Source organism: Sander vitreus, chromosome 7 (genome assembly GCF_031162955.1).
Source record: "Sander vitreus isolate 19-12246 chromosome 7, sanVit1, whole genome shotgun sequence".
NCBI classification, from domain to species: domain Eukaryota; kingdom Metazoa; phylum Chordata; class Actinopteri; order Perciformes; family Percidae; genus Sander; species Sander vitreus.
The window spans coordinates 5,925,743-5,936,295 of NC_135861.1; the positions used below are offsets into that span (position 1 = coordinate 5,925,743).

General features: G+C 41.9%; 1 protein-coding gene across 1 annotated transcript; it reads left to right on the top strand.

Annotated features, from left to right (window-relative positions):
• The first annotated feature begins 3,052 nt into the window (after window positions 1-3,052).
• On the top strand, window positions 3,053-8,775 carry krt8 (keratin 8). Its single transcript, XM_078254337.1, has 8 exons — window positions 3,053-3,610; window positions 5,387-5,595; window positions 6,346-6,406; window positions 6,562-6,657; window positions 6,824-6,988; window positions 7,226-7,351; window positions 7,463-7,727; window positions 7,887-8,775. The coding sequence occupies exons 1-8, from the start codon at window positions 3,179-3,181 to the stop codon at window positions 8,153-8,155; spliced, it is 1,623 nt and encodes a 540-aa protein (XP_078110463.1). The 5' UTR covers window positions 3,053-3,178; the 3' UTR covers window positions 8,156-8,775.
• The last annotated feature ends 1,778 nt before the right edge of the window (window positions 8,776-10,553 follow it).

A 10,553-nucleotide genomic window follows, 5' to 3' on the forward strand; every position in this document is an offset into this window, starting at 1 on the left:
CTAACAGGCATTTAGATAGGCCAGAGTAATGAGAGTCATGCGATCAACCAAAGCATATTTCATAATTCATGGTGGAATTACTGAAATTCAATTAACTCTGAGAGAGATCTGTTCTTGTTTCTGTGGGTTTTGAATTAACATTCCACATGATTCAGAACCTGGTGATAAAACAGTATATGATCACCACAATTTCAATGCAGTCATGTGCATTTCACAAAGCAAAGCCTGAATTCCCCTTTGACGCTGTTTAATTTAGTTACTTACCAGATTTTTCCTGTGTGGTGAAAGCTAAAACTCAGATTCACAACATCATATCGATATTGCCACATGTTCTTGTTCAAGTTTGAGTCAATCTCTCTGAGCTTTGCAACTCTGTGCACTGCTGTCGCAAATGCCTCTCTCTTGGGCTGGCATCTGTTTTGGCCTAAAGAAGATGGGAGTCTATTTCATTTTCGGTGCGTTTCCATGATAATAACGAGGCCAAAAGCCACTGGTAGGGAAGCAGGAAGGTTAGAGAAGATGGAGGAGGGAGGATATGGTGGAGGGAGGGGGTTGGCTTGGTAATGCCAAGACTCATGACTCATCGTGGTGAGGGACTGGCGAAGGAAATGCATGGGGGAGGAGAGGAATGCAGGGCCAGTATTGGTGGAAGGACAGTTGAAGGTTGAGCCGACATGCATGGCGCTATAGTTTCAAACTGCAAGCAATAGTGCAATAGCAATAGACGCTCAGTTATCAGTGTGGTGTCAGAATTATTTACCAGTGTTCACACAGTGAACAGTTCTTTATGCAGTTCAGGGGGTTTATAGAGACTAATAACGTATCACAACTGTGTTATCTGAGGTGCATGTTGTGTAGACAGACAGACACAAACACACAGTTGTATATAAGCATATAAAACCACTTTGAGTTGTGTTTTTTAAAGCCTCAGGCTCAATGACGTAAAACCTAACTTACCTCTTGTTTGACACTAATGAAAGCCAGCTGGTTAGTGCAGGTCACCTGGTTTGTAGATACAGGTTCCCTGCAGCAGCAGCCAAGGAATTTTGAGCCCTAAAGCATCCAAAACTGCGCCTCCAAAATGTCTCATTGTAGCATAGTGCTGTGGTAATGAGTATACTCCTGTTTTAAAGATGCTTGAAAATGAAAAGAAAGACATTTTAGCTACTGGATTTCCCAAGTGCTTCTCAGCATCATAATCTTTTTTTATTGGTGTTTTTTAAGGAAATTGTCTCAATTACTATTATTATTATTACTCAGTAACTGAGTTTGATGGTGCATGATATCACACTTAGCAAAAGGTGCTATATGTATTTGACATCCAGCTTCTTTTGTGTTTATGACATTCAAAGGCTTCAGGTTAAAGCAATCATTTGACAGTTTGGGATATTCGCTTGTTTGCTTTCTTGCTGAGAGTTAGATGAGAAAATCAATTGCATTGCAAGTATGAAGCTACAGCCAGCAGCCGGTTAGCTGAGCTTAGCATAAAGACCAGAAATACATGAAATGGAATGAAATGAACATCTTATCACCACATTACGTGGTGGAGGCATGTGTTAAACCACGGAAACAATGCCAATAGAAAGTCAAGTAGGATCTTTTGTCGCAGTGGACACATGAAACTCTGCATATGGAGGAGGTCAGGTTGGATGGACCGGTCACACGGGACGTTCACCTAGGAGACCACACCCAGGATAGGCCTGTTCCTGTTCAGTGTGAAACCAAAAGCCAACATAAACTTTTTTATTTTATTTTTTTACTTGCGTAAGTTATGTAACAAACCATGATTTGTTCCTAAACCTTACCAAGTACTTGTGTTGCCTAAATTAGATTAAATAGTTTCTGTGATGCCGGTACGATAATGTTTTTGGCATTTATTTCTGACAGGACAGCTTTGGACATGAAAGGGGAGAGAGAGAGAGAAAGAGAGAGAGAGGGGGAATGACATGCAGCAAAGTGCCTTAGGTCGAAACTGAAGCCACGGCCGCTGCGTCGAGGACTGAGCCTCTGTATATGGGCGCTCGCTCTACCAGGTAAGCTACCCAGGTGCCCCTGGTATGTAACACATTCCGTGCCACCCCTATGTAATTCGATGTTAGTTTCATTTATTTCTGTACGTTCAGGTTGATAAAGTCTTGAAATAGGTACAAAAGTTAAAAAATAAGCCTCTAAACGCCTCTAAAACTTGATAATTAACGCGTAATATAAACATGATAAACCTGTCAATCTGTTTTGTAAATGACAATGTGCGGCTTTTACGCTGTGTTGTGCTATGTAGTGACTCCCTGTGTCTTCAATATGAAAAACAGCTGAGATGGGAGGCGCCAATGTAATTCTTAGCTCTCAGGCTCCCTCTAACAATGCCAATGTCAATGTTTAAAAAGTGACTTCAGGAAATTGAATCAGAATCCAAGACATAAAACAGGGCAGCAGCTAAAATGTAGATATTAAAAAAGAAATATTAAATGTAAAATAAAATAGTAGCAGAATGGATGTGAAGTGCCAAATTTACTAAGTGTTGTTTGTTCACAGGGATAATCAGCAGTACCTCCCTCCTTACACACACACACACACACACACCTTACCCCTGTATTATACATTTACAGAAATACAGCAGTTTCAGTAAACCAGCATTGATGTGTAAGAACTGCTGAATTCATATCATCCACCCACCAACCAACCGCCCCCCCCACACACACTCCACTATTTCTAAAATATAGCTGCTGCTGGATGTGGATGATCTTTTCTTTAATTACATTTAACCAGACCTGTTGAATCAGCTGTGGTGTGCTTGAGTAGTTTACCCTGAAGAGACAGATCAAAGCAAAAAATATAACCACTCGACAATTCTCCTAAAACACCAGGTTTTCTCTAACAACATGTCAGAGAAGCCTGTTGAGAGACCAGGTAATGGTTTTGAGCGACTGGACAATGTGTCATAGAAGTGTAATGTTACAGCCCTGCCTCCCTCTCTCACCCAAACTCGCAGCCAATGGCAGCTCACCACAGTCCCCTCCCACAGCCACAGGCTTTTAAAACTCCCCAGGAGTCTCTTCTCTTTTCTATTCACTCTGGTCTCTCCCCTCTGCCTGCCTGCCTGCCTCACCAAGAGCATTCACTCTGACCTTCCCAGACTTATTTCATCCAAAAGAAGAAAAAAAACCCTCCAGATATCAGAATGAGCAGTTATAAGACCTCTGCTTACACCGTGAGGAGTTCCAGTGCCCCACGGAACTTCAGCAGCAGATCCTACGGTGGAGCAGGCAGTGGTGGTGCCTCCCGCACTAGCTACAGTGTCAAGAGTTCCTATGGAGGAGGCAACAGGGGATTCGGAGGCATCTCCAGTTCTTCTTCCTTCGGCCTGGGCTCAAGTATGGGTGGTGCCAGCATGGGTGTTGCAGGCATGGGTGGTGCAGGCATGGGCATGGGTGGTGGCATGGGCTTCAGTGGTGGCATGGGTGTTCATACCCCCATCACAGCCGTGACTGTGAACAGGAGCCTTTTGGCCCCCCTGAACCTAGAGATTGACCCCAACATCTCAGCTGTCCGCACCCACGAGAAAGAGCAGATCAAGACCCTCAACAACCGGTTTGCTTCCTTCATTGACAAGGTAAGAGACTGTAATAGGGACGATTTGTGTGTCAAAAAGGTCAGGTTGCCCAGGCATTGGTCCTATAACCCTGACTTATTCTACTCTTTGAGCTGACTGAAACTTCTTTAGGTGTGTGAAAAGCTCAGTCACAGTGTAGTCAAAAAAGTTTCTTTAGCTGTGACATTGTTATGCAATATTTGATATAGAGGTCCATATGTTTGCCACATGTCCTGTAATGCTGATTTCTTCACTTTTGCTGCGTGGGGAAAGTTGATTCATTCCCCCTCTCTGCTTTCACCACCTCCCACAAATGCGGTCAAGGCAGAAAAAAAATGCTGTAGCTTTGGGTTAGGCTCTCAAACTTTTTGGCTCAGGCTGCCCTTTTATAGTGATGAAAAACAGACTTTCAGAAAGGAGAGATTGGGAAAGACAAAGAGAGAGAGAGATAGAGAAAGCTATGGGTGTGTCAGGGCTTGTGATACGAGTTACCTTGGGAATGGTCCATCCCTTGGCTGGGGTGTGGCTCTTTCTGCTGCCCTGGTGGCCCCCACCCCTCCTGAACACACACACAAACACAAACACACACACACACACACACACACACACACATACACTGAGTACTGAGTGACACTACCCTGAATGACAAAGCCTTCTTTCTCACGGACACATTTTGAGTGTCCATTGAGTATGAGTAGATTGACTTTTATTCATTCAAATCAGCATTTGAGTCCAGCATGTAATACTCAGGAGTGTCTGTCCTCTGAGGCCTTAGCAGTGGGTTAATATTTAAAAAGGCTAGTTGGTTTCATGTTCTGGCCAATGGCAGCTCACTGGCTACATATCAACTATCCTTCTCCCTATGCAATGATTATAAGAAGATAATGTGCATTGTGAATGCTTCATCACAAATCAGACACCCTTCGACCCTGCATATCTTCTGTTATCTTGTGGTGACATTCCATTTGAAGGCACTTTATTATCTGTATTTACTTCACTTCAAATGAAGACAATATGATGTTCTTGATTAGATCTCACCTGTAGAGTGCAATGTATTAAGGCAAGGTCCATTGAGTCACATATCTGCCTACTGTTCACAAATATGCAAACTCTCCACCTTTTCATCATTCAATCCCTTCTCCCCTCCTCTCTTCAGCTAATACACCCCCCTCACGTTTCCACCTCCTTTCTACTCCCTGCTCTCCCCTCATCACATCTATAACACAGTTAAATATTTACCCTTCTGCATCTGCCTGCAGATCCAACTTCACTTCATCCACTTCTCTCTGCCTTCTTTGAACTTCGCTGTACAAAAACAGGAAGCCATGCAGGAGAAGGGTTAACTAGCTTTATTCTGCCTAAACCGGCTTTTTCCAACCTCATCTTGTTCTCCCTACCCTCTACCTCCTGTCAGGATGCACATACGTCAGGCCTTCCTTTTGGAAACACAACCAACAGTAGCTTACAAAGCTCCAAAGTTGGATAAGAACAACAAAGACTGTAGACAATGAATTGGAGACATGGCAAGGTTGTTCCTGATAATTGAGTATTAGGTTGTTAACCCAGGGGCGATATTGTTTTGTCAGGCAGAGACTGCAGTTACATAATACTTTTGAAGGGAATTTCATAATAATTCATAGCTGATGACAAGGAATCTGTCTTCACATATTCATTACAGTAAACAAGCATGTAAGTCCCTGATTCTTTGTAAAGGCTTTTTTAATGGTACCCTACTGATAAACATAATACATAACCTTACATTTTCCCCCTCTTTCTGTATCTTTCTGTACACATCAGGTTCGCTTCCTGGAGCAGCAGAACAAAATGCTGGAGACCAAGTGGAACCTGCTGCAGGGGCAGACCACCACCCGCTCCAACATTGACGCCATGTTCGAGGCCTACATCGGCAACCTGCGCAGACAGCTCGACAGCCTGGGCAATGACAAGATGAAGCTGGAGGCCGACCTGCACAACATGCAGGGCCTGGTGGAGGACTTCAAGAACAAGTGAGTGTGGAAGGGGCAATGAGGGCTAGAAATTAGCTGTTCTATGCAATGTCAGGCCTGATCTGTCCCTTAAAGAAGCATAGGGTTGATCTAAGATTCATCTTTTTCATTTAGGTTGCATTTTCAAAATGCATAGAAACTTCATTCATAAATAAAATACAGCCAGGACCAATGTACAACAACTCAAGTCAGATTTGTGCTTCAAGACTAACCTTGCAGCACATTGAGTTAATCTTTTTGTGGACTACTCCCTACAGCTGTCCATTGACTTGCGTCATACAAACTCTAGGGAATTACAGCACTAAGGAAGCATGTTCCGAACACCCATTACATTACATATGGCTGGAGGTAAAAATCCTTTTACAGAGTTCCCTGTCAGCAATGCTACCTATAGCTTTATACAAGAGGACACAAGTACTAATGCATGCATGCTGACATGCATGTCTCGAACACAAACAGGTACAACGGTGCCACACATATTTGTCAGTTGTCCACAGACAAATGAATCGTATCAGCTGAGTTCAGAGCAGCCCCAAGGGAGAAATATCAGTACCACCTCTCACGCTTGGCCCTGAGTCAGACTCTGTATGAGCCAAATGTCCCAAAGGAGTTCAAGAGTTAGGCATGGACTACTTGCACCTCCTAGTGTTACATTGGCGTATAAACACTCAAAACTAAACAGGAGCATGAGATAAGACTCTTTATGAATATTCAAAATCCAACCAGGACCTGTATTTTATTTCCTCTCAGGTACGAAGATGAGATCAACAGGCGCACAGAGTGTGAGAATGACTTCGTCCTCATCAAGAAGGTCAGCATCAACATTTACTCAACTTGTCTTTGAGTAGCAAATATGATAACCTGTCTGCAACTTCTTTTAGCACCTCTCTCCCAAAGACAATGTCAGTTCTTTGCGATGTCTCATTTCTAACAAACTTTTTTTTATTGGTTGGTTTTATTTTACAGGATGTCGATGAGGCCTACATGAACAAGGTTGAGCTGGAGGCCAAGCTGGAGAGTCTGACAGATGAGATCAACTTCCTCAGGTCCATCTATGAAGAGGTATGGCACGAAATCATCTCAATGGCGTTGTTTGTTTTACTACTTTCTCTCTATGTTAAGCATCTTGACTCGCCTCTTGTGCTATCCCTGGAAATAAATTAGCTGGATGGGTTTCCTCAGTGCAGTAGGGTTTACTAAACTCTTTGATTTTTTTGTATTTCTTCAGGAACTTCATGAGCTCCAGAGCCAGATCAAGGACACTTCAGTCGTTGTAGAGATGGACAACAGCCGCAACCTGGACATGGACTCCATTGTGGCTGAAGTCAAGGCTCAGTATGAGGACATCGCCAACCGCAGTCGCGCCGAGGCAGAGTCATGGTACAAGTCCAAGGTGATTGAGAACTTTGTTTACGTTCATGTTTCTGTCATTTATTTATTTAGAAAGGTAAACATGGTGTCTCTTCAAAATCCTACTTGCCATTAGTATAGGTTAAATTTATGTTAAAGAAAGGTGAAAACATTTTTCACCCCAGCAATAACATTCATCACCTCATGACTCAGTGCATGCAGTGTTCTGATCAATAGGGTTTCCAGTTTGTAATGTCTTGTATTGTTGATGTTTATTTAGTATGAAGAGATGCAGACATCCGCCAGCAGATACGGAGAAGACCTCAGGTCTACCAAGACAGAGATCGCAGACCTCAACCGTATGATCCAGAGACTGACATCAGAGATTGATGCCGTCAAGGGACAGGTATGTGTGGGACCATGCTACGCCATTCTGAGCCATCATATATAGTTTGTTATTGTCATGTAACAACCAGGAGAGTGGACAAAGATTTATTTTTCAAAAATCTTCTCCCAGCGTGCCAACCTGGAGGCCCAGATCGCTGAGGCTGAAGAGCGTGGTGAGATGGCTGTGAAGGACGCCAAGTCACGCATTAGGGACCTGGAAGATGCCCTGCAGAGAGCCAAACAGGACATGGCCCGCCAGATCAGAGAATACCAGGACCTGATGAACGTCAAATTGGCTCTGGACATTGAGATCGCCACCTACAGGAAACTGCTGGAGGGAGAGGAGGATAGGCTGGTGAATGGCATTAAGTCTATCAACATCTCCCAACAGAGCAGTAAGTCATCTTCATCAAAATCTCCTTAATTTGTCTTTGCATTAACTGAAGTCATACATATCATCTTACTCGATTGGATTGTGTTACATTTTTCAGTTTTAACAGATTCCAGACTTTTCCACGTTAAATTGTTCTCTCCTACTTCCCTTCTCTTAACAGCAAGCTACGGCGGTTATCCCATGGACAACGTGAAGAGCAGCTACTCAAGCGGCTACTCCAGCGGGTTTGGCAGCGGATATGGAGGCGGATATGGAGGCGGATACAGCAGCATGGGCAGCAGTAGCATGGGCAGCAGTAGCATGGGCTTCAGCAGCGGCAGCACCGGCGGTTACAGCACCACCCAGAGCAAGAAGAACGTTGTTATCAAGATGATTGAGACCAAGGACGGCAGAGTGGTGTCTGAGTCCTCTGAAGTCATTGCTGATTGAGCTGTCTAGTTTAGAGGTGTAGCTACCTATCTGCTATGATCTCCTCTGCATCTCTGTTAGTTTTATACTTACAGTTCACTCCCACTCCCCTCCAACTATGAAGTAAAATGCTTGCCAGCCATTCTAAGATAGAGCCTACATATTATTTTCATGAAGCAATAAATGATCCTAACACTACCAAAGATCTGAAAGGGACCAAAGAACTTATCGTGTATGTCTGATTTTCAACTGTCTGTACTTGAGAAGGATTTTTGTCTCAGGAAGTGAGATAAAATTTAGGCAAATTGCAACTATGAAAAGATATATATATATGTAACACTTTCTTGACAACTATGCAACAGCAATTCCATACACGAAGGTTTGTTTCCTTCAAAAAGGTTTCGCATAGACAGTGGAGTTGTTAAAGGAATGTGAATGTACTGAAATAGTGCTTTAGTGTTGTTGGTCAACTAATGTCTCAAAATTGCCTGCTACAGTAAGTGCAGTAGTGCATGTCTTCCCTGTGCGTGTCCTGTGACTGAAACTGTTCAACCCCTTAGGAGGCTGCCCACATCTAACTGTTGTTCGGAGGAGCTGTTTTTGCTACCAAACCAAATAAAAATGTGTTTACTGAAAGATAATGATGTATTTGTTTTCATTTTTGATGGTTGATTCAAAGAGAAATAAATAAATCTAGTAGTGGTAAATTAACATTTCAATAAATCTGAAAGGAATAATCCAAAGTACTTAGAGGGAAAGTTCTTAGTCATTTCTTTGAATCAAGAGGAAAATTATACATTTATATAATCTGATGTATATGTTTGAAAATATACATGCAATGAACACTTCAGTCAAATAACACCACTGTTTTATATGTATCAGTATCAATGGCTGGTCAGGATTAGGGTCAGGGTTATGGTCTGTCAAATCTTGTTTCTTTTGTGATGATGTGCCAAAATTGTACAGTGGCAAATATATTTAGATAAATAACACTTAACTGGCCATGTTTAGATTGTGATAATCCATTGCTTTCTGAATGTACAATACACCTACAGTACTGTACATGTAACATAGTGTGACTTTTAAATCTCTAAGTACTAAATAGAGGTAAGTTACAAGAAACCTAAAATAGTGAGTAAATTTGTAGCTAAACATGAGTTTAAGAAAAAATGATAGAAAAATTCCCAATAGGTAACGTTGCTTTAAACCCTGGGCATTGCCTTTAATGTTTTATGACAGGTCATTGGCCTAATTAGCTTCTTAACATCTAGTTAGGAGAGTGCTGACTTGTTGACCTCTGTGTAAGTTTAGGCAAACAAGTTGGCACTCGCTCAATTCTTCTACAGGATAGACGTAACCCTAACCCTAACCCATGGGACCTTATTTCGTAAAAAATATTTATGGTTGTGAATGCGGAGAGAAAAATTATGAGCTTTGTGAAAAGGTATTTTTCATTGCATGGCACTAAATGAATTATTTGGAACTGCTGCCACAGGCTTGAACTTAAGTTATGGTAACACTTTACGGTAAGGGTACATGAATTATGAATTCATGTATGAATTAATTCATGATTTGTGCATTACTTCATTCCTTTATATATCTTATGAATCATCAGGAATTGACATGAGTTAATGACCTCATGCATGAACAGCACATCAACTAAAGCATTAGGTAAGGTGGGTACATCATTATGCACAAGTTGTGCTCAAATCAGAATTTGCACAGTGATGACCACATTTTTTGGCAGAAAAATAAATAATCATGATCATGCTTAATAAATCATAATTCATAATGATGTACTACGTACCTAATGCTTTAGTTGTGTTGTTCATGTACGAGGTCACGAATGACAGACTATGAACACATCAGTTCCTGATTATTCATGGGATGAATGCAGTAATACTATAATAATACATACATCAATTAATTCATGCATAAATCCACTAAACGGGAGCATTTGTGCACAGTTAAAACCCTTTCACTGTCTATGGTTAAAACGAGACAGATAAGAAGAGGCATTGCAACAATGTTTACAAATATTGTAACGCTGGCTGCACAGATTAGGCCTATGCAGACGCAGACCGCTACAATCGACTAACACACTGACACACACACACACACACACACACACACACACACACACACACACACACACACACACACACACACACACACACACACACACAGTGTTAAAATCATATGCTGGACACTTTATTATAATAAACTTTATTGCAGACACAGGTCCATATAACACATCATACAGTATAATATTATTATTATGTGGTTCTTTGACTTGTCCAGGTGACACATAAAACTAAACATCAGTTGTCTTAAGAGTGCCTTACAGGTTGGCACTCTAGTGGACACAAACAAATGACTGGCACTATGCCACCTAGGGACACGAAGCGGCAAACCTCAT

Excerpts from the sequence above, each read along its gene's own strand:
- krt8 (XM_078254337.1), top strand. The coding sequence starts at position 3,179 with ATGAGCAGTTATAAGACCTCTGCTTACACCGTGAGGAGTTCCAGTGCC. Across the intron at positions 3,611-5,386 it reads TTGCTTCCTTCATTGACAAG|GTTCGCTTCCTGGAGCAGCA; the intron begins GTAAGAGACTGT and ends TGTACACATCAG. Across the intron at positions 6,658-6,823 it reads TCAGGTCCATCTATGAAGAG|GAACTTCATGAGCTCCAGAG; the intron begins GTATGGCACGAA and ends GTATTTCTTCAG.